The following is a 25,055-nucleotide window of genomic DNA, read 5'->3' as shown; positions in this document are numbered from 1 at the left end:
ATCAGTCATTTTACATGCCTTAACAGAGATTTTACTTTACTATTAATTTTAATAATCCATTTTCTTAAGCATGTCTGTTTTAGATTCCACACTTTCCATTCAGTTTCAGTGGATTCCAATGTTCATGATCTAAAGATGTTCAACTTTTAGATGTTTAACTTTATAATTTTTGTTTCAACCATGCTTGAGGTTTTTATAGTGATCGCTTTAATACAGACAGCATCTGAGGAGACTTACTGTACCATCTGGGAGTTGTTGCTGGGCTAATAGTGGCTGCAGAGGGAAAGTTTTTGATGGACTGAGATACAGATCTAGGTCCCAGCTTTCATGGCGCGAGATCTCTCAAGGTAAATGTGACACTTTTACAGCATAAGAATTGGTGTAAGAGCATTATTTACTGTCTAGTCCAGAAACTTCTGAGAGTGCAAGAGAACAGCATCTGGGTTCCCTCCACCTACCCCATTTTGACCTTTCGAGATGAGATGCATGTTTTTTCATTCTGAGCAACATATGCATGCTCTTAGGATAGTTTTGGTATTTTCTATCCTTGCATTTTTTCCCCTGAAACATTACAAACCAGTCAGAATCCAGTGCTATAGGTGTAATTTAGATCTCTCCTTGAAATGGGAATTACCTGCACTGTCTGTGTCTAGAAGTGAACATTTTATTTATCCTTGTCAGAAAGCACTTCCGCATTAGTTCTTATTAGAGCTCTACACCAGGCAGCACTTCCTTTCCCAGTCCCTATTTTCAGGAAATTACAAATTACAGATTGACATTTTTCATGCAGTGGGATGTTTGCTGAAAAGGTGTAAGAATGTAATTAACAAATGATCAGATAAAGGCAAGCATGACAGAACACTTCTTAATTTGCCCCACTACATGCATCCGACGAAGTGGGCATTCACCCACAAAGCTTATGCTCCAATACATCTGTTAGTCTATAACAGGGGTCGGCAACCTTTTAGAAGTGGTGTGCCAAGTCTTCATTTATTCACTTTAAGGTTTCGCGTGCCAATAATAAATTTTAACGTTTTTTAGAAGGTCTCTCTCTATAAGTCTATAGATTATATAACTAAACTATTGTCGTATGTAAACAAGGTTTTCAAAATGTTTAAGAAGCTTTATTTAAAATTAAATTAAAATGCTGATCTTATGCCGCCGGCCCGCTTAGCCCATTGCTGCCTGGGGTTCCGTTCACGTAGGCTGGCAGCGGGCTGAGCGGGGCCTGAGGCCGGGACCCCAGCTGGCAAGGGACCGGCAGCCAGAACCCCAGACTGGCAGTGGGCTAAGTGGCTCAGCCCGCTGCCGCTCGGCCCCGAGTCCTGGCAGTGTCCACATACAGTAGGTACCTACCTTCTCCCTGGTTCTAGCCACTTCCTCTCTCTGCACTGAGATGAGAGTGGGAGTGCACTGAGCATAGGGCTGGGGGTTGGGGTGCAGGGTCTGGCCAGGAGCTAGAATGAGGGAGGGGGCTCAGGGTTGGGGCAGGAGGTTTGGGTGTGGAGTGCTTACCTGGGCAGCTCCCATTTGGTGCGAGGGGTGCGCGTGTGTTATGTGCACGCGTGTTCAGGAACTCCCGTTTGGTGATCAGGGTGGGAGTGGGGATGTGGGGGGTGCAAGAGTCAGGGCATGGCGTATGGGGGGGCTGGGGGTGTGTGGGCTGGGGTCATGGGAGTGCTCCCCCATACGTCTACACTGCAATTAAAAACCCACGGCTGTCCATGCCAGCTGACTTGGGTTCACGGGCTGGTTTAATTGCAGTGTAGATATTCAGGTTCTGGCTGCAGCCCGGGCTCTAGTACCCTTTGAGGGGGAGGGTCCCAGAGCTCAGGCTCCAATCCGAGCCTGAATGTCCACACAGCAATTAAATAGCCCCTTAGCCCAAGGCCCGCAAGCCTGAGTCAGCTGGCACGGGCCAATCACGTTGTCTAATTGCAGTGTAGACATACTCTTAGAAAGACACTCAATTTTTGACATCCAATAAGCAAGAACTAGGATATTGAGACCACCTTCATCCACCTTTTGGAAGGAAAAACTGCATACACAGCACCTGAGATAGAACTGTTCATTATGTACCCTCCTGAAAACACTATCAATTTAAGCTACAGGAAGAAATTTAGGATGATTAAATACAATTCCCCAAGCCTGTGTTTTATCAGGACTAAATCCTCACTTGTGAAAAGTTCCATGGGATCCTTAATGATCACAAGTTGCCTAGCAAAATCAAGGTCTATCTAAAAAGACCTGCAGCAAAACCCTTGTGCCACACTACTGCACTGGCTCAGTACTCATTCTGAGGGAGGAGAGCCACCTAGTACTCATGAAACCTACTTTCACACTATTTCTCATTTACCAAAAAGCCTTTTTATATCAGCAGTGGAACATTTAAATACAATAGCTCGGGGCAAAGCATTTAAATACATTTGGGGTGCTCAATAATTTAGTTAAAAGGGAACAAGAGACACTACTAAATACAATTTACTGTAAGCTTATTTTTTCCATACTTACTCATGATGATCACTAAAACTTTGAAGAAGCCTCAAAAACTGTATCTTTAAAGTAATGTCCTACCAAAAAAAAAAAAAAAAAAAAAGGTGAAAAAACCCTTTAAATATGTATTATACATATTACAGTATCATCACTAATGATAAGCAGAGAAGAAATAGGTATCTCAGACTAGGCTGGAGTTGGACATCTTTCAAGACTGAAAAAGTATTCACAACATCCTGAATGTGACAAGCAATTGGAGTAAAGGAAGGAAGGAAGGAAGGAAGGAACTTCATCATGAGTTCCCCAAAACAGAAGAGAATGAAAAGGGTGACGGGATGTGTGCAGTGTACCATAAAGCTAAGTTTATTTAAAATAAAATAAAAGCTAAGTTTACCTCCACATTTCCAGGTATAAAGCAATGCCTCGTATCTGGTATCAAGGCTCTCAAATCAATGGACTACAGCAACTCCAAGGGTGGGGGAAATGTTCTATAACTGTAGCATCTAAATTACCATGCCAAATGTGAAACTAGGGTACTCACTGGACTACAGTCACAATTTTGATTATGCCCACGCAGAACAAGGGCTGATGCTGAATGCTTCCTCCAGATCAGTTTGTCAAACAGGTTATTAAGGCCAGGAATCAATTTGAATTCTGCTATCATTTTGTGAACCTGGACAAGAAAAGAAAAGTGTTAAACGTGTCTGGTTGTGTCTGGTACCTTCACAAAGGGGAAAAAGGCAGTTTAGAACACAGATGGGCCTGGCTACATCGTCTCTTGTTAGCAGAGACACTGAAATGCATTACTGAACAATGTGGGTTTTACTCCACACACAAGAAGTGGTGAATCCCAAGGGGAAGACTTCAGTCTCCTTCAAGAATTAATTCTGTCCACGTCCACTGAACAGAAACATTTGATCCAGTTTCTTTGGAGACAGCCTAAACTGATGCTTGAATTTATGGAGGTTCCTCTGAAGAATGAGCTAGGGGCAACAGCATACTCTGGAAGAGGAAATTTAGCACACTGAAGGTAAAGGGACACCCAACTATTTATGTATGCTGAAATTCTTCCTATAACATTTTAGTGCCAGTTCCCTAGTCTCTTTTCTGCTGATCCTAGGTCAGGCCACTGATTCTAGGGTGGCTCCTTGCAGGCAGGAATGAAAATAATGCCTGTGGCATTTTCCCAGGGTCCTAGCATGGGATACTATGTGCTGTGGAGAATGCTGTCCTGCAGCGCTAGCAGGGAACTGACCTGCAATGCACAAGCAGCACAAACGTTAGTCAGCAAACCAGTATGTTTTTCCTGATGCTTCCCACACTCCACCCCCTGTTCTTTTTTGTTTTTGTTTTTTTTAAAAAGAAAGAAAATGCAGATCATCTCTTAAACATGCCTCTGCCAGCCAAGTCCCAGATGTGGGACGCCATGTGACAAAACCAGAATGAGGGACAGTCAGTCATGCAGGAAACTTATGCTGTGGGATTTCTTCCTTCTGTGGAAAGGACTTCAATTAACACCTCAGATTCAGAATTCTCCATTTCTGATGTAAGTGATTTGGAGGGGGAGAGAGAAGGCCAAGTGTGTGTGAAATGTAGGGAGCTTTGGGACTAAAATGAGCAATGGCCCTGGAGATGAGGTGCAAGTCAGAGTTCTACTCACAAGCTTGACTAGGACAGTCTTATGAGTATTTGGCTCTGGTGAGGCCACATCTGGAGTATTGCATCCAGTTTTGGTCCCCTCACTACAGAAGGGATGTGGACAAATTGGAGAGAGTTCAGCAGAGGGCAACAAAAATGATCAGGGGGCTGGGGCACATGGCTTACGAGGAGAGGCTGAGGGAACTGAGCTTATTTAGACTGCAGAAGAGAAGAGTGAGGGGGGATTTGATAGCAGCCTTCAACTACCTGAAGGGGGGTTCCAAAGAGGATGGAGCTAGGCTGTTCTCAGTGGTGGCAGATGACCGAACAAGAAGCAATGGTCTCAAGTTGCAGTGGGGGAGGTCTAGGTTGGATATTAGGAAACATTATTTCACTAGGAGGGTAGTGAGGCACTAGAATGGGTTACCTAGGGAGGTGGTGGAATCTCCATCCTTAGAGGTTTTTAAGGCCCGGCTTGACAAAGCCCTGGCTGGGATGATTTAGTTGGTGTTAGCCCATCTTTCCTCAAATAGTTCAGCCGTTTAGATTAACCCAGGCAGCAGGTTTCTTAATTTTATTTGGATCAACCATTTCCATAGCTGGCATTTTGTTTAGCAGTCATAGTACTGAAATCCACGGATGGCCTGCAGTCACATTTTAACATGATCTCTCAGTAAATCAGGACATTTCCCTAACAGGGAATGTGGGATCCTGTTTCTGCAACCACACATGAAGTCTAACTCAGCAGTCCCAGAAAGTGGAATCCTCCCAACATTATATTTGCACTCTGTCCAACATTTCAGTCAGCCTTTTACCTACCCCCACCTCCGCCTTCACATGCTCCCACACGCCAAGAGCCTCCTGCACAGAGCAAGGGACTCTCCCAATCATTTCCAGAGACAGTTGCCAATACCTGTCCGCAGAAACTACTTTGGATGCACTAGCCCCTCACAGTGGCCAGTATGGCATAACTGCAGCAGGGTGAACTATAAAATGTATAAAAACTGCATGTGAAAATGCAGAACTTGCAGCTTCCCTGTTGTCTCCACCAGTGTTCACCGTTTTAACAACAAGAATCAGATTGTCATACTCCGTGCCTTTGTGCCCTGTGCCAACCAACACACCCCTAGATACTTTCCTGCCTTCTTAATATTAGCCTGCTGAACTGTAAGACCAAGCGGGGCTAACCTTTATATCCTATGACACCCATAAACCATAAGGGTTGCTTTCTAATTTCACTGTCCCTCCTAGAGACCCCATTTGAAATATAGCTATATAGTTCAGTTTAATGCCAGAACAAATCCTCTTTGGCATCTTCCCACTGCTGCTCAAGATTGTGCAGATAGTTTAATGCCCATTTCCAGTTCCTCATTATGCTAAACCCCATCACACTTCCTCTTAACGTGTGCAGCTTGGCCCCCCAAGAAAGGAGCAGGTAGAGCAGCAGAGTATCTTTCACCACTTAAGTAGAACCATGTAAGACAACCTAAAGAAATATGTGAAGTGACTACATGAGGGTGCGGTTATAATTACAGGGCATGAAAAGCCAACAAATGCAGTAAAGAGCCACTTCTCTACCCGAGTGTGATCATCCCAAGGGGGCAGTGAAGTGTGGTCACGGAGCCACTGCTAGCACTGCAGAGAAGAATTGAACAGTGTACAAAGTCACCAGGAAGAGAATCTAGAGAGATGCTTCAGTTTTGGAGAATTTAGTTTTTTTAGAATGTTCCCTTGCTGAAAAATTAAATGCCTATTTACATTTTTTCTCATAAATCAGTGATCCAAAAAGAGTTTTGTAACCTCCTGAGACAACAGCATAATTCTGCATGGAATTGCTGAAGCAAGATCTTTGGTTGCCCGAATTGGAAGACTGATGTCACAAACCTATGACCTTTAATCCCCTCAGCCTGGCAACTGCTGATCTATATGGTGGTTACCATGGCAGAAGCAGCAGAGGGAGAACACAGACAGCTGCAGCGGCCCAGGAGACAGCAAACAGAGCTGTGAACAGGGGAGTTTCAGTGGCAGTTCTGTTGGAGGAGAAGATTAACAGGGTTTAGGTGGGAAGGCTATGACAGATACAGAGGCAGCAGTGGGAGTGACCCATGTCGTGGAAGACACAATGAGGATGACTGGATGTGGAAGCTGCGGTGTGTCCATGATCCTGGAGGGGGTACCTGGTAAGAGTTTTGTCGGCATGAAATGCCGTCTGATAGAGCTGATGGAGGAAAAGATCCGAGGTTTGGAGATGCAGGTGGAAAGTCTGGTAGAGTTTAGGAAGGGGTTTGAGCAGATTATGGAGCAAAGACACGAGGTATCTGAAGGGAAAAGCTCAGACTTGCAGATGGAAGCAGGAATGAGGAATTCTGACGGGAGACTGCTAGGTGAGGAAAGTGGTCAGTGGAAGCATGTGACTAAAAGAACCAGGCAGAGGAAAAGATGGGCTAGTGAAGGAGAAATAGAGCTCAAGAACAGGTTTGCAGAGTTGGAAAATGAAGAAGGGGCTCAGCAGGTGGTCACTGAAGGTGGAAGGGCAAGAAGAGAAGAGAAGAGCGGCTAGTCCTATAGGAAAAGGGGAAGAGTCAATGGAGACCACACCAAATATGAGCCCCAGAAGGATACAGGATGGGTTGAAGAGGATTACAAGGGAGAACAGGAATGGAAAGAACTTGCAGCCAGAGGGATCAGGGGACAGACTGGAGAATAGCACCGTCACCAGGAAAAGGCAGGTCTATGTTATCGGGGACTCTTTACTGAGAAGGATAGACAGCCTGTAACCAGAGCTGATCCCGAGATTAGAAGGGTGTGCTGTCTTCCAGGTGCTAAGATACGGGATGTAGACCTGAAGTTGAAAAGGATCCTAAAGGGAGCAGGAAAGAATCCCTTAATTATCCTTCATGTGGGAACAAATGATACGGATAGATTCTGTCTGGAAAGTATTAAGGGAGACTATGCTAGGCTGGGGAAGATGCTTAAGGAAATCGAGGCTCAGGTGATCTTTAGTGGGATTCTGCCTGTTCCTAGAGAAGGGCAACAAAGGTGTGACAAGATTATGACTATCAACAAATGGCTTAGGCAGTGGTGCTATAAGGAGGGCTCTGGGATGTATGGCAACTGGGAGACATTCATGGACAGAGGACAGTTCTCTCGGGATGGACTTCATCTGAGTAGGGAAGGAAACAGACTTCTAGGATGGAGGCTGGCACAACTGATTAAGAGAGCTTTAAACTAGGAATTTGGGGGAGATGGTTGGGAGATGTCCAGGCAATCTCCACACCGGATTTTAGCATTGAGAGGGAAGAAAACGAAGTAAGAAAGGATACAGCTGTGGGTAGGAGAATGGACATAAGGAGAAAGGACAGTGTGGATACCAGTCTAATAGGTTATAGTGGCTGTAGAATGACTGTGCCTAATCGGGCACAGAATGTGAGCGAGGCCAAAGAGCAAAAATTAAGATGTTTGTACACCAACGCGAGGAGCCTAGGTAACAAAATGGAGGAACTAGAGCTACTGGTGCAGAAAGTGAAACCAGATATTATAGGGATAACAGAAACATGGTGGAACAGTAGTCATGATTGGACTATGGGTTTTGAAGGGTATGTGCTGTTTAGGAAAGACAGAAATAAAGGTAAAGGTGGTGGAGTAGCACTGTATATCAATGATGAGGTAGAATGTAAAGAAATAAAAAGCGATGGAATGGATAAGACAGAGCCCGTCTGGGCAAAAATTACATTGGGGAAGAAAAACTACTAGAGCCTCCCCGGGATAGTGCTTGGGGTGTGCTATAGACCACCGGGATCTAATTTGGATATGGATCGAGCCCTCTTTAATATTTGTAATGAAGTAAATACTCATGGAAACTGCATGATCATGGGAGATTAACTTCCTAGATATAGACTGGAGGACGAGTGCTAGTAATAATAGGGCTCAGATTTTCCTAGGTGCGACAGCTGATGGATTGCTTCAGCAAGTAGTTGCTGAACCGACTAGAGGGGATTTTAGATTTGGTTTTGGTGGAGTAGTGAGGACCTCAGAAGAAATGGTTTTAGGGGACAATCTTGGTTCAAGTGACCATGAGCTAATTCAGTTCAAACTGAACGGAAGGATAAACAAAAATAAATCTGCAACTAGGGTTTTTGATTTCAAAAGGGCTGACTTTCAAAAATTAAGGAAATTAGTTAGGGAAGTGGATTGGACTGAAGAACTTATCGATCTAAAAGGCAGAGGAGGCCTGGGATTACTTTAAGTCAAAGCTGCAGAAGCTATCGGAAGCCTGCAACCCAAGAAAGGGGAAAAAATTCATAGGCAGGAGTTGTAGACCAAGCATCTCAGAGAGGTAATTAAGAGAAAGCATACAGGGAGTGGAAGATGGGAGGGATCAGCAAGGAAAGCTACCTTATTGAGCTCAGAACACGTAAGGATAAAGTGAGACAGGTTAAAAGTCAAGTAGAGTTGGACCTTGCAAAGGGAATTAAAACCAAAAGTAAAAGGTTCTATAGCCATATAAATAAGAAGAAAAAGAAAGAAGAAGTGGGACTGCTAAACACTGAGGATGGAGTGGAGGTCAAGGATAATCTAGGCATGGCCCAATATCTAAACAAATACTTTGCCTCAGTCTTTAATAAGGCTAATGAGGATCTTAGGGCATGACAAATGGGAATGAGGATATGGAGGTAGATATTACCATATCTGAGGTAGAAGCGAAACTCGAACAGCTTAATGGGACTAAATCGGGGGGCCCAGATAATCTTCATCCAAGAATATTAAAGGAGTTGGCACATGAAATTGCAAGCCCATTAGCAAGAATTTTTAATGAATCTGTAAACTCAGGGGTTGTACCGTACGATTGGAGAATTGCTAACATAGTTCCTATTTTTAAGAAAGGGAAAAAAAGTGATCAGGTAATTATAGGCCTGTTAGTTTGACATCTGTAGTATGCAAGGTCTTGGAAAATATTTTGAAGGAGAAAGTAGTTAAGGACATTGAGATCAATGGTAAATGGGACAAAATACAACATGGTTTTATAAAAGGTAGATCGTGCCAAACCAACCTGATCTCTTTCTTTGAGAAAGTAACAGATTTTTTAGACAAAGGAAACACAGTGGATCTAATTTAGCTAGATTTCAGTAAGGCGTTTGATACCATGCCACATGGGGAATTATTAGTTAAACTGGAAAAGATGGAGATCAATATGAAAATTGAAAGGTGGATAAGGAAAGGGTTAAAGGGGAGACTACAGCGGGTCATACTGAAAGGTGAACTGTCAGGCTGGAGGGAGGTTACCAGTGGAGTTCCTCAGGGATCAGTTTTGGGACCAATCTTATTTAATCTTTTTATTACTGACCTCAGCACAAAAAGTGGGAGTGTGCTAATAAAGTCTGCGGATGATACAAAGCTGGGAAGTATTGCCAATTTAGAGAGAGACTAGGATATCATACAGGAAGATCTGGATGACCTTGTAAACTGGAGTAATAGTAATAGGATGAAATTTAATGGTGAAAAGTGTAAGGTCATGCATTAGTGATTAACAACAAGAATGTTAGTTATAAGCTGCGGACGCATCAATTAGAAGTAACGGAGGACAACGACGACCTTGGAATACTGGTTGATCATAGGATGACTATGAGCCGCCAACGTGATATGGCCGTGAAAAAAGCTAATGCAGTCTTGGTATGCATCAGGCGAGGTATTTCCAGTAGAGATAAGGAAGTTTTAGTACTGTTATACAAGGCACTGGGCGAGACCTCACCTGGAATACTGTGCGCAGTTCTGGTCTCCCATGTTTAAGAAGGATGAATTCAAACTGGAACAGGTACAGAGAAGGGCTACTAGGATGATCCGAGGAATGGAAAACCTGTCTTATGAAAGGAGACTCAAGGAGCTTGGCTTGTTTAGCTTAACCAAAAGAAGATTGAGGGGAGATATGATTGCTCTCTCTAAATATATCAGAGGGATAAATACCGGAGAGGGAGAGGAATTATTTAAGCTCAGTACCAATGTGGACATAAGAACAAATGGATATAAACTGGTCATCGGGAAGTTTTGACTTGAAATTAGACGAAGGTTTCTAACCATCAGAGGAGTGAAGTTTTGGAATAGCCTTCCAAGGGAAGCAGTGGGGGCAAAAGACCTATCTGGCTTTAAGATTAGACTCCGTAAGTTTATGCAGGAGATGGTATGATGGGATAACATGTTTTTGGCAATTAACTGATCTTTAAATATTCATGGTAAATAGGCCCAATGGCCTGTGATGGGATGTTAGATGGGGTGGGATCTGAGTTATTACAGAGAACTCTTTCCTGGGTATCTGGCTAGTGAATCTTGCTCATATGCTCAGGGTTCAGCTGATCACCATATTTGGGGTCAGGAAGGAATTTTCCTCCAGGGCAGACTGGAAGAGGACCTGGAGGTTTTTCACCTTCCTCTGTAGCATGGGTCACAGGTCACTTGCTGCAGGTGTCTCTGCTCCTTGAAGTCTTTAAACCACGATTTGAGGACCTCAGCAGCTCAGACATAGGTGAGAGGTTTATCGCAGGAGTGGGTGGGTGAGATTCTGTGGCCTGCATTGTGCAAGAGGTCGGACTAGATGATCATAATGGTCCCTTCTAACCTTAGTATCTATGAACACGTTTTTCTGCTGGCATTTCTCAGCATAGTGGAATTACAGAGAAGTATTTCCTTATAATGTGCCTCGATTTCAGTGGAACGCTTACTTCTCAAACAGCCATGCTTAACAAAAATAGTATTCAAATGGACACCTGTATGCAGCAAAGTTTGTGCCTTATGACAGCGAAAGGGGTTGGAGTGGGATAGAAATCGGAGGCAGCTTTTTGCAGCACATTCATGTATACTATGAAAGCTGCGTTCTTGCAATGGAAAAAGGCAGAAATGAAGTCTTTGCATTTACACAATACCCCCCCCCCCCAATCAAAAAGCCTTTCACAGAGTCCATGATTTTCTTGATCCCATAGCCCCAGCCTATCCATATATATTAGTTTCACTTTCTCTGTATGTCCTTGAACTATGAACTCCATGCAACAGAGACTGTGCTTTGCCCAGAAAGCAGTGAAGCGCACACTGTGTACTACCATGAACAATTCTTCTGTTCATTTTCATGTTCTTTTGTATCCGTACGTAGGTTTATAAAGTACCAGTTATTTGTGCTTATAGGATTGTACTTAAAATGTATATTTGTTTGTAGAACTTTCTTTAAATAAAAAAAAGTGTTTACAAACCTCACCATGAGGCCCAGAAGTAAAGGAACTCTAAACGGGAAAGTACTGAGTGGTTTCTAACCAGTGACTCCAATACAGCTTCACTAAACAAAAACTTGGAGCGCATGATGGTGGGTTCAGGTAGGCTAAACTGAATGATTGGATTTAAAGAGACAATGACTATTCTATGCACACATGAACATTTAGGTAGACACTCACCTGATTCCTCTGTCTCCCCATCAGCAATACACAGAGAACATACAACACCTCCAGCTTGTACATGATCTCATGCATGATCTTCATGGACTGCGGAAGCTGAGTTCTTGTTGAGGTGTTGGCTAATCCACTTTCATCTGAAGATTCTAAATGAGAGATCAGAGACATGAGCCTGAGGTAGTCCCCAAGGAAAAGGACTGGTTACTGCTTTATGTAATACCAATACTGCAGTACTGCAAACGTACGACCAGCACATTTGCTTGAAGATCTTCCTAGCAAAAATGAAGATGTGTCATGGGACTGAAATAAGCAATTCCAAGTTATCTGCAAGACGTTTTTCTCATTCTGGGAAAAACGCACCACTGAGGTTTAGATTAGGACAGTGTTAGGATCCTTACCTCAAATATTTTTTTTAAAATAGTTCACCTTCTGATAACAAGCCAAACAGCATTTCATACACAAAACTAATGGATTACAAATGTGAAATTCCTAATGACACTATGTCACTTCTACCCTTGTTCTCTTCTTTGTACACAGGAAATCATAAATTCGGGGGTGTGATTTTCATAAATGCTCAGCTTTGGCCTAACTCTCCTCTAACTATCTCCACTGGGGGGTTACAGGTAGGCCAGTGCTAAATGCTTCTGAAAATCCATTCTGTAAGTATAATGTTGAAGGACAGAGATAAAAATGTAACATGTTTGAGATGCAATGGAAGCCACGATATGGAATTATTTAGATCACAAAATTGACACACTTTAAATAAAAACAGGCCAGGATTTAAAGTTAGACCCATCATGGTGGCTTGACTTAAGGAGGTGCAAGTCATGCTGTCCCCATACTACATTTTTGTGAACCGGTTAAACATGCATGAGTGCTGGGAGGCATGCAGCCAGAGTCAGAGAGACACTCACATTGCCCAGAAGAGGAAGTTGCAGCCCTTATTCTGATGATCACAGAGATTATCCAAGATCAAGAGTTCTGTGAAATGTGTACTCCATTTCTGAGAGAGTTCTCTTTTATAGTAGCAAGCTTTTTCCACTTTACACCAAACCAAAATTGTGCACACATACCGAGATAACACACTGAACAGAGACAGTTCTGTGTGCAAGACCTACACTTAATTTTGTTTTAGTATATTTGCAGGATTTTTAATAAGAGTTTTTGCCACAATCCTGATCAAGTAGGATCAAGACGAAAGTTGCTCCTATGTATCTTCAGAAGCTATGTAAAATTTGGAGTTCAAGAAAACAACCTTATAAGGTCTACTCCACTAAGGAGACTACATTTTTGGGAGAGTAGTTCACCTCCTGTGTTATACAAGTGGTCAAACTAAGAAGATCAGAATGGTTTCTTCTGACCTCATAATCTATGTATTCCCATAGTGAAGGGAGTGTATATGCATTTTCATTACAATACTTCAGAGCTTACATAACACATCTTCAAAACAAACATAAAAAGGGGGAAGGAATGCAAGCAAAAATAGAGAAAGAATGGGTTAAAGAATATTTCAATAAATTAGATGTACTCAAGCCAGCAGGGCCTGATGAAACTCATTCTAGGGTACTTAAGGAACTGGCTGAAGCAATCGTGGAACCATTAGCCATTATCTTTGAGAGAACACATGGAGGACGGGTGAGGTCCCAGAGGGCTGGGGAAGGACAAACACAGTACCTATCTTTAAAAAGGGGAAAATAGAGGACCTAGGGAACTACAGACCAGTCAGCCTAAATTCAATACCTGGAAAGACAATGGAACACCTTATTAAACAATCAACTTGTAAGCACAGAATAATACAGTTATAAGGAAAAGCCATCACGGATTTGTCAAAAACAAACCATGCCGGACCACTCTAACTTCCTCTTTGACAGAGTTACTGGCCTAATGGATGGTGGGAAGCAGAAGACATGATATATCTTGAGTTTAGAAAGGCTTCTGATACAGTCCCCCATGACACACTCATAAGCAAACTAGCGAAACGTGGTCTAGATGAAATTATTGTAAATTGGGTGCACAAATAGTTGAAAGATTGTACTCAGAGTAATTATAAATGGCTTGCTGTGAAACTGGGATGGTGTATCTAGTGGAGTTCCATGCGGGTCAGTCCTTGGTCTGGTACAGTCAATATGTTCACTAATGACTTGGATAATGGAGTGGAGAGTATGCTTATAAAATTTTCAGATTACATCAAACTGGGAGAGGTTGCAAGCACTTTGGAGCACAGGATTAGAATTCAAAACGACTTTGATAAATTGGAGGATTGGTCTGAAAACAAGATGAAATTCTACAGTAAATGCAAAGTACTACATTTAGGAAGGGAAAAAAAATCAAATGCATATCTACAAAATAGGGAGTACTTGGCTGGGTGGTAGTACTGCTGGATCACAAACTGAATATGAGTCAACAAAGTGATGCAGTTGCAAAATGAGGCAATATCATACTGGGGTGTATTAACAAGAGTGTAGTATGTAAGATATGGGAGGTAACTGTCCTGTCCATATGGCACTGGTGAGGCATCAGCTGGAGTACTGTGCCCAATTCTGGGCGCCACACTTTAGGAAAGATGTGGACAAATTGGAGAGAGTATCCAGAAGAAAGCAACAAAAATGAAAAAAAAGTCTAGAAAGCCTGACCTGTGAAGAAAGGTTACAAAAGCTGGACATTTAGTCTTCAGAAAAGACTGCTGATGGGGAACCTGATGACAGTCTTCAAATACGTTAAGGGCTGTTACAAAGAGAATGGGGATCAATTATTCTCTGTGTCCACTGAAGGTAGACCAAGAAGTAATGGGCTTAATCTGCAGCAAAGGTCATTGAGGTGAGATATTAGGAAAAGCCTTCTAACTAAAAGGGTAGTTAAGCTCTGGAACAGGTTTCCAAGGAAAGAATGATGGAATCCCCATCGTTTGAGATTAGGTTGTACAAACACACACTTGTCAGGGATGGTTGAGGTTTACTTGGCCCTGTCTCAGCACAGGGGGTGAACTTGATGATCTCTCCAGGTCCCTTCCAGCCCTACATTTGTATGGTTCTAAGTTGTCTTAATTCAGTTGAAGATAGCAGATAAATGATTTGCTGGAACAATTAACAGTTTATCCGAATTACTTGCCATTGTGTGAAGACGAATCACTGAGTTGCCTGAGCATGGAGATGGATGCAAGAATGCTTAGATTCTAATCCCAATTCTACAGCCAGTTTGCTGTAGCTTTTGAGCAAATTGCTTAATTTGTGCCTCAGTTTCCCACATCTGTAAAATGGAAATAAAACTCTCCTACCTCTCGTGAGAGGGATTCAGAGGGTTGCAAGCATAACACTATATAAGGAGCTCTTTGGACAGCTGAGAAGTAAACTTCGCAATAGGATCTATTGGTAAGTACAAAAATCAAATCACTTTGCAGTAAAACAGGAGACAGATCTAAGCATACTGTGCTCAACATGTTGGTTTGGGTTTTTTTTTGGAAGGGGGAATGGGGAGGAGATAGAAGCGAAACCCAGCTATTCTACAAGCCATAAAGCAAAGCCATAGATTAGTAAATAACAACAGATACCTGTGCTGCTCTGCTCTGCCTCCTCATTTGCTACTCGCATCAGGGCATCAAGAACAAGTGCATTGTCCAGCCAGGTGTACCACTCCTCTAACTCCTGGAGAAAATTGGAAGTACCTGTTGTTTCTGATACTTTCCTTGTTGCCAGTTTGCATAATCGCTCAACAAAGCCTGGAATATTCAGGAGTGTAGCTACAACAGGAAAACACCACAACAAGTCAACAACCAACAAAAGACTCCATGCCAGATGGCAAATTCACTTTTCAAAATGCTCTTATCAAAGTATACAACAGTGTACACAACTGTATTCTATATAGCTGACAAGAGCCAAATATTGGCTTTTTTGATGAGTGCTCAACAGCAGCAAGAGGGATCCTAGACAGTTAGACCATGACAGGTTGGGTAAAAACGAATCGTTTTTAAAAAATGGATCTTTTTTAAGCCTAGAATGTCTGTTAAGTCATCATGAAGAGAAGGAAACAGCTACGTGCATTGGTTGAGAGCTCTTCTTGGTCAGAATATCATCAAGTTGCATCATCACTGGGATTCAGTCTGTTAATGTCCCACTTTTAAGTTCTCAGCCATTTTGACTTTATGAATTACACCCATGCAACAGCAAGGGCTTTCAGCAACTAGTTTCAAAATTAACATAGGCTGTTATAATTTGAGTTTAAGGCCTAAAGTTATTATATTTACTTATTAAAATCATTTAGGAAAGTAATTTAGTCTGCCATGTCAAGAATCCTAGTCCACTGTGATATCTGAAGTAACTCAACCAAACACCACCCTTACTCAACAGCTAATTAGAGGCAACAATTTCACTGGTTGTATGAGGAAGACTGCATAGATCAGGAGTCTCAAACACGCAGCCTGCGAGCCGCATGTGGCCAGCAGGGTTCTTTCGTGCAGCCCACCAAGCTCCCACGCGCCCCTCCTCCCACCCCGTGGCGCCGCAAGCCCTGCACCGCTCCCTGAAGCGGCCGGAACCATGCCCCTGCAGCCCCCGCCTCCCCAAGGGGGAGGGAGAAGAGGACTCCATGCATTACTCTCGCTTCCACGCACTGCCCTCCGCAGCTCCCGTTGGCCAGGAACAGGGAACCGCAGCTAATGGGAGCTTCGGGGGAGGTACCTGGAGGAGCAGCAGCAAGAGCAGCACACAGAGCTGTGTGCCCCCCTTCCACCTCCAGGGACATGGTTCCAGCTGCTTCCTGGAGCAGAGCAGAGCGGTGAGGGGCCAGGGCAGTCAGCGAGCCTGCCCTGGCCCCGGTGCGTGCCGCTGCCACTCCAGAGCCGCTCTAGATAAGCGGCGCTGGGCCAGAGCCTGCACCCTGAACCCGTCCTGCACCCCAACTCCCTGCCCTGAGCCCCCTGCTGCACCCCACACCCCAACTCCCTGCCCTGAGCCCTCTGTCGCACCCTGCACACCTCCTGCACTCCCTGCCCTGAGCCCCTGCCACACACTGCACCCCTCTTGCTCCCTCTGGGGGCAGGAAGGGGGCGGGCTTGGGGTAGGGACTTCGGGGAAGGGGTTGAAATAGGGGCAGGGAAGGGGTGGGGCCTCATGGAAGGAGTGGAGTGGGGGAGGAGCCGGGGGCAGCAAGGGTGGGGTGTCAGTGATGCGGCCCTCGGGCCAATGCACTAGTCCTCATGGTCATTTGAGTTTGAGACCTTTGGCATAGATGATGGATTACCTGGCCCAACTGCTACAGTTCTTCAAAACCATGCACAGGTCTATCACCAGTACATACAATAGCCTCAAACACCCTTCCCCTCACTGGAGCACCCAGTCCTCACTCACCACCTGCACAAATCTATACAACTCTCCCAGGACAACACAAATACAACCACCCACACACAACCACCACCAGCACATAAAAATAATCTATCCTCAACTCTGAACATCCGCTGAGTCAGTGTGAAGTGATGGAAACAGATACTTGTATGGCTGAGAACTCTTTGTTTAAAATATCACCAGATTCCATCATCACTGGGATTTGCGGTCTGTTACTGTTCAATTTTTAAAGTTCTCTGCCTTCTCTTAAAACAACAAAAACACCCCTACACCTCCCTTTACAGATTACATCTGTGCAACAGTGCAGGTTTTCATCTACTAGTTTAAAATTAAACTCAAATTATGACAACCTCTGTTAAGGCCTAAACTTACTATAACCTATTAAAATAATTTAAATAAAACAAAAACATTCACCTCAATCAATACATTTGCTACCGAAGTTTTAACGAAAGGCAGACCACTGAACTGGTGGAAGTAACTGGCTAAGGCCCTGGAACCAGCGTTTGTTGAATTGTTAAACTGGCTTTAACAATAGTTGCCTCTTCTGCAGATGCAAAAAGAATTTTTTTTCCCCATTTCACTTTATTCAACTAATTCAGTTCAATGACCAGCTCATTCAAAAGTTAAGAAATTGATTGGGAGTTGAAAAAGTAGGAAAGCTGGTTTTCTTTCTCCAATATATTAAAAGAAACTAAATGAGAGAGCATGGTATCTACTAGCTCAAAAATCACAAAGGACATGGTGCTCAAACAATCAGTATAATTCACAACTACAGATAATACTTCCTTTGTCTAATAAATCAGTTTTAAATGCACATGGTTTTGAAAAACCTTTTTCCTCTTATACGTATAGGATATTTAAGATAGCTTTATTTAATCAATAAAACAATGCTTTTGCATATTTTTAATTGAATTCCAATTTCCATCCAAATAGAGCTTGAAACAAGTAAAAAAACCATCTAATAAGAAATGCATTATTCACCATTTTCTAACATAACAAGGAAATGTAAAAATTAAGAATCTATATAACTGCTTAAATAAATGTAGAGATATAACGTATCCTTCTGGTTGGCAAAAAGTACCACCAAATTTAGCACAGAGACTATATTTAGTTGAAAATCAACGTTTTAATGATTACCAACCAATGGAGAATCAACTAAAGGAAAGTAACTAAAAAGCACAAAGGCAAAAGAAGATCAAAATTATTTAAATTGAGTTTTCCTGCTTGCTGGTTTAAATCATGATTAAAATCGGTACTTTAAATCCTTTCCCACGCAGGGTGGACTGATGTTGCTGCATTACACATTCGATTTGTTTTTGTTGATTCCTATGTCAACTTTGAATAAAAGCTGCACTTTGCCCTCAGTGTAAGGCTTTCACAAAGATACATAGTATCCGGTCTTCATCATCAAATAAAAACAGAGCTGTTAGATATAATCCTACGCTAAATCTTCATCCTTGTGCACTGAAAAGCCAAGGCCCTTAGTCCAAGTACCACCATTTTCAGTGGCTGCAATTCCAACAACAGCAGCATGTCAACCATGGAATTCTGAACTTAGAAAAAGATTAAGTTAACTTAAAATTATATGTGAAAAATAATATTTTAGGTTTATACATTTAGACCCGGACCCTGCAAACAAACGTGCAAATAGCTCACTTCAAGCATGTGCAGAGAGACTACTGAAATACTCAGATTTAAGCATTTGCAGGATCCGGGACATATTCAGTTAGTTTGCTTAAACAGCCTGAAGATTTGCACATTCACTTTAATATATTAGATGTCCTTGGATCTTCAGCCATAAGGGCTTATTTGCGGTAAAGAATACCCATTTGTCACCATCCAGTGGCACCACTCTCATGCATACATACTCTTTACAAAGAGCTTCTGAAAAGGCCACTCTGCTGCCCACAACCAGTGCAGAATGCAGCAGCATGATTGTTGAGAGGTGTGAGGAGAATCTTTTTGGCCAGCCCATTGCTTCATACTCTGAATTTGCTACTTGTAGATGTGGGCTAAGTTGAACATTTAGATATTGACATTGAAACCCCTAAATGGACTGGATCCTAATGACAAGAGCTTCCTGGAGAGTCTATATACGAAAGCCCTGGGCTCCTCATATTTCAAAAAGAGTTTCAGACAACAAAAGTGAAACCAATTCACCTTCCCTTTGCTGGCATTTTAATTGATTACATTGTCTGATAAAGCCTAGAAGGCTCACAGTGAAGTAGGAACTCAAGATAACATTCGAGTCAGAGGTACTCAAGGCAATAAAAAAAGCTCACACAGTGGCCTCAAGTTCCAAGATGCTGAGCACCTGCAACTACCAATGCCTCCCAAAAGGGCATCAGGCATGCAACACCTCTGGAAAAAAAAATTACAAACCATCAGGGACTTTAAATGTAAGCAAGGTCTATATACAGATCTCTCTGCTATTTGTTTAATTGAGTATACTTAATATGAGTCATCATTATACCAAAAAACTGAGGTCAAAATGTGAACCAAGATTTAGCCTAATACGATTTGAAACTGCTTAAAATATTAACTCCTCAACATTCAGTTTTATTCCAAAAATGCCAACTCAATCTGAAAAGCAGCACACGTGTTGCTTCAAGATTTCCAGCAAGAATTTAAGATTAGACAGATTTTGAAGTTTTGCCCAATATAATTTCTAGTTCAGACTTTGGTCTGGACTGTTCTCTTACAATGGTCCTCACCTTCTGATATCTAATATAAAAGGTTACTTCCCATAACATGGAAAATTAACTCCTGAAACTCTAAGGGAAGAGGTATTCTAGTCAGATCATCACACCAGAGAGTCTTCAAAAGCATGACTAAACGCAAGCTAGAAATCCTAGGTCCACAAATAGTGATAAATCCACACGTAGCTCTTACATAGCCCTTCACGAGCACAGCTCACTTGGACACTGACAGAGGTCAATGAGTTGGCTCACGGTCACAACCCAAGTTAGTTCAGGGACAGACACAGAACCTATGTCTGCTTCTGAGTGTAACGCTCTAATGCACTATGCTACCTCCTCACCAGTATGTATGAAATAGATCAAGAGTATCCCTCCCCAGGGAAGTTGTATTTTCCTCCACACTGGCATAGCAATTGGTAGGTGACTGGCCAGAACCAAAAACTGTATTAAACATTTTTTCCTTAATGAGAAAGGGGAAAAAGACTGATATATTGCTCTAGAGCAAGATATTAGATAAAGCCACCTGACACCAATGTAAATGCTTGCCTGGATAACAGACAAGCACTGGCTACACCTATGGTACTGAGACATTATAGCCCGTCATAGCATGAAAACATCTTCCCTCCACTCTAACCATCAATACCTACTCAACTAACTTCTAGGGTGCATGTGAATCAAACTAAACTGTTTTTTTTTTTTGTTGATAATGATAGTTTGGGTAAGAACCTACATGGAATGCAGAATTAAAGAAATAACAATCATAAATGCAGAAGGCTTACAATATCACAATACAGAAGCCTCAGACTCTTGACAGGATGGAGAGAAGGTTTATGGACTTCCTTTTTGATTCCTCTGCACCTGTGTTTAGAATGCAAGACTCTAGTAACTGGGACACTTTACCTTGATTAACTTCAGCTCGAGAAGGACCCAAATTTTTTTTCTGCTGTGCATTTTTAGCAAGAAGTGTGTGTTTGTCATCACTCCCTGTCTCAAGCTCTGAAATTGTGACTGCAAGGATCCTACAGAAATTAGCAAGTTGCTGTTGATCAAAACTGGATACTAGACTTGCAAGATTGGGAATATCTTCTAACTGTATCATTTCCTATAGAAAACAAAAACAATGCATTGATCGTTCGATGAAATAAACCAACAGTCTTTTAACCAAAAATCAACGTTAACAGAGGGAACATATAAAAATTAAAGAGCCTTCCCCAACAGAATTAAAATTGTTTTAAATTTAGTCAGACACAAGGGTAGATGGGTAGCAGAAATTCCTCAGAGTTTGAAAGGGGCTGTGAATCCCAAATCAAGGCTAAGATCCCATGTGTTCACCAATTCATAAGAGATCAAATTATTCTCAAGTCATTTTACTAAAAAAAACAAAAACAAAAACAAAACAGAATTGTGAAAAAATAAGCACTAAGCCAATTTTAGCTATTTTGAAATTTTAATTTCGCCCCCCAACTTTTGTTGGTTTGTACCCCCAAATTTATCGAAGTTAAATGCATCTAAAGATTGACTATGCTGTCAGCTATTTTTAAATTATAGTTTCATCTGTGATAAGGGAAGATTCTGAAAAGTAATCAGAAGGAAAGTTCAGACAGCGTCTAAGCATCCTTCAGCAAAGTTAATCAAAATATACAACTTAATAATTAGTCCGAATTTACATAAATATTGAATTTCAGGAAAACACAAGCCATATAACCCCCAAACCCTATCTAGGGGGCAGAAATTAGCTGGACACTGAAATCCAACTACTGTATTTCACCGCTGAAGAGATATTAGCAGAGGAAAGGGAATAATTAGGTTTGTAGCAGTGACACCCTCTAAGAAGGAATATTGGTTATATTATTCAGGGCTATCATTTAGAATTTATTAAAACAGTACTAGAGACATTTTTTAAAAAGGAGAGGTTTTGGCATTAGCAGGACTCACTGCACGAGAACCAGGGAGTAAAACTGACAAGTGTATTTTCATTGTTCCACCTACTATCTATGCTGTTTCAACTTTAATAGAACTTTTTCTCAACACAAGGAAGCTTGGCTACCAATATTTTAAATATTATATTCCTTTAAGGCAGAACAGTGACATTGGACAAAGTCCCGAACATTAAATTAGAGAAGACTAAAAGCCACCAAATGACTGACTAACTCAAGCAAAAAGGCTCCTTTTAGGACAATTTGGAAAGCAGTTTAGTCTGACATATGCATTCTTCAGTATTTAGCGATGAGAATGAAATTCCCAAAGACAAGACAGAGAAGTACATCTACCTTACAAATGCAACAGTGTCAAAAGATCAATTTACAACATTGGTCCCTGACCTGATTATAGCACATAATGTAGATGAGATCTTAAATGTATCCTGCCCAAGGTTTTACAATGGTTATATATCTCCAACAATATTTTATTTGTAACACTAAATGACATGTAACAAATGGCAAATTTTCTTCAATGCATGTTCACAAAAAAACCCCACTATTAACATAGATGACTTTTCCCCTCTAGCACACAACCCTGAACAGTTACGCAACCACGATTATAGGAAACATCCACAGACCTTTTTAACTCCTAGGATATCTTCAATAAGCGTTGCTGTTTGCAGAAATGTTTTTTTGTTTGTCATCAATGTAAACAGGAACAACACAAAATCATTTCTTTCTGCCAATCGTTTAGTGACTCCTTCAGTCTAGAAGAAAGCGAGGAACGGTAAAATACACCCAACAATGGCTGCACTGGCAAATCAGATGTGATAATCATATGTAGCAAGCCACTTTCAGACACTCTCTTGGTTACCTATTCGGCAAGTCCTAGAACTTGGTGACGTGCTGACCAGGAAGATCAACAATTCAGCTAATCCTCATGGGGCCTGCCAAAACTACAGGTCCCCGGGATGAAAAACTCCATTTTGACTTGAATTGTTTGCCTGCTTGGAACAAGATTAAAAGTTGCACAGCTGGATCCTGCGTTGCCTGTGGGCTTTAGCTCTCTATTGGAGCTGATAGCAGTTGCCTTAATCTCTCTTGCCTAACTGCTAACATAGTTCTCAGTCGAACAGAGTTTGCTCAAAGTTTCCACTGACTTCAATGGGGCTAGTATTTCACCCTGATCACTGGTAGGAGTAAGGTTGCTCTTTGGTTTAATTCAGTATTTTTTTTATTCCAGAAAATGCTACCCCAAATGCTTGAAATGCTGTCTGTTCAGAGTTCAGCAAGACTGACCATGTACTAGTGGCCGTAGCATAGAAACAAAACCTCAAGAGGTCATCGAGTCCAGGCCCTTATGCTGAGGCAGGGCCAAGTAAACCTTGACCTTCCCTGACAGGCGTTTGTACAAACTATTCTTAAAAACCCCTATCAATAAAAAGAAAAGGAGTACTTGTGGTGCCACAAGTCCTCCTTTTCTTTTTGCGAATACAGACTAACACGGCTGTTACTCTGAACCCTATCAATAAGGTATTGATCAAATGGATTAGATATCAGCATAGATATCATACCTAGATATAAAGAGAATTAGTCCAGAACTGCACCAAGACATTAGACAGTCTTACAATCCTGAAGAAACCCTCCACTCAAATCCATCCCAATAATCCAGAGAGGGCACTACAATTGAAATGAGTTAAGTCAGCCAGCAGCTATTCTATGGATTGCAAATGCGCTCGTCTTTAGATCGAATGCAGCTATCAAACTACCTCTATTTTTTCCCCCCTTAGGAGATCAAATAAAGAATGCTCAAACACCAGCCCTTGCCACTTTTACTGGGTCTCTGTATTGTTTTGAGAACACTGTGTACGAATACTTTTGTAATGTTAAGAGAAAGTCAGTTTCTCTAAAATGGCTTCAACTCAGTGATTACATGCAGCATTTCATTAAAACTACTGTATTTTAAATGTGCTCTCAGGCTTGTGATCATTTATCCACTGAAGGGTTATGACTAACTATACAATATTGAAAATACGTTCCTTATTGACAGTGTTTTAGTCATTAGATATGCACTTTAGGCCTCAATTTTTGAGCCAAGTTCTCTACAGACTTCTAACCTGCAGCCCTTCCTTGGCACTCAGGTTCCAGTGATTGACCAAGGATGTTCTGCATATGAATGGTCTGCAGGATCAGGCCCCTAATACCCTCAGTTGACTAGGGTATTGAACAGCACACAGGCAGAGATGCTCAAATTAATGGGCATACATTTTTCTAATTTTGATATTTATGTTTCTAAGTACAAGAGCTGAAAATAGCTCTCAGATGGGAACATGAATATGTAGACGAATGTCCACAATAGTGTGTCAGAATTACTGGGCACTCAGCTACTGCAGTAATGCATTATAGAAAGGCCTATAAATAAAACACTACTTAAACACCCAAAATACAGAGAGTGGCTGAATATAGTAGGTCCAGATATGTAACAAGACTTTGGAAAATGCTGCAAACTAGAGTTGCATTATGTCTTTAAATTATGTTTTAAAGCAAATATACTTTCATTCCTGGGGTATGTGCTGCCAATGCCGAAGCGTGGAACATGTTTGTTTGCCAAAGAAATGGAACAAAGTATTTTTTAAAAGTTAATACTTACACATATGCAAGTGTTGTACAATATGCTTAAGCAGTCCTTGATCAGGTCATCACTTACTACAAAGCAAAAATAAGACACCAATTCATTACACAGTTTCCAGAACACTTAATTTCTATGCTATAATCACAGAGCATTGTGTATGACATTTTATATATTCAGCTAAACAGCCTGAAACGTATATGCAAAAAAATTAAGCTGCAATTAGCAAGCAGTTAGAAATGATTAATGAGATACCCGAGCAGTATAGTCCAAGAGATTTAATGGCCCGAGGACATGTTATAGGGCATGCTAATTCTGACCTACATCCAACGAACATCAGTCTTCTAGTCTTTCCCTCCTCGGATTAACCGCAACCAACTAACATGGTTTCGAACAGGACACATTTTCCCAGCGTAAACAAAACCTTTGACAGATTTTATCTTGATATTTCACCTGTGAATCTCAGTTGCTTCACTTGAGAAGTGGGGAGGATATCATAATACTTGTCCTTCTCAGAGGTATTGCAAGGACCGGATAGTGTCAGGTAGATATGGAAGATGAAAAATACAAATATTGAGCCTACTGAGCTGCTCCAGCAGACAAAATGCTATTCTGAAGCACCTAGTTAGTTCACTTTGGCACACTCCCTTTATTATATAGTTAGGAAATTACTATTCATTACATGTCTGGAAAAATAGGATTCTCTTCATGACTCACTCAACTGCTCTGTATTCTAGGGACAGCATTCTGGAGGGATTGAATAGGAGCTATATAGGCACCAGTAACTTCAGTGGAAGTTTCTAACATTTGCGGACATGCCAATGCCTGGAAAACAAATTTATACACTGAAAAAAATACAGACACTAACAAACTAAGCCTTAAACACATACTGACTATAATTCACCCCCTCA

General features: G+C 41.7%; 1 protein-coding gene across 2 annotated transcripts in view; it reads right to left on the bottom strand.

Annotated features, from left to right (window-relative positions):
* The window catches only part of TRPC4AP (transient receptor potential cation channel subfamily C member 4 associated protein), a 78,300-nt gene that overhangs the window by 19,443 nt on the left and 33,802 nt on the right, over positions 1–25,055 (bottom strand). For both annotated transcript variants that reach the window (XM_074970338.1, XM_074970339.1), the window contains exons 5-11: positions 24,166–24,221; positions 22,154–22,282; positions 20,497–20,698; positions 15,109–15,297; positions 11,565–11,707; positions 3,035–3,166; positions 2,512–2,570 (exon numbers count right to left, since the gene is read on the bottom strand). In XM_074970338.1, coding sequence (XP_074826439.1) covers positions 2,512–2,570; positions 3,035–3,166; positions 11,565–11,707; positions 15,109–15,297; positions 20,497–20,698; positions 22,154–22,282; positions 24,166–24,221 — 910 coding nt within the window. The remainder of the gene's footprint in view (positions 1–2,511; positions 2,571–3,034; positions 3,167–11,564; positions 11,708–15,108; positions 15,298–20,496; positions 20,699–22,153; positions 22,283–24,165; positions 24,222–25,055) is intronic.

Source organism: Natator depressus, chromosome 13, assembly GCF_965152275.1.
Source record: "Natator depressus isolate rNatDep1 chromosome 13, rNatDep2.hap1, whole genome shotgun sequence".
In the NCBI taxonomy this organism is placed as follows: domain Eukaryota; kingdom Metazoa; phylum Chordata; order Testudines; family Cheloniidae; genus Natator; species Natator depressus.
The sequence above is the reverse complement of the archived record's forward strand: the minus strand, read 5'-3'. Positions and strand labels throughout refer to the sequence as shown.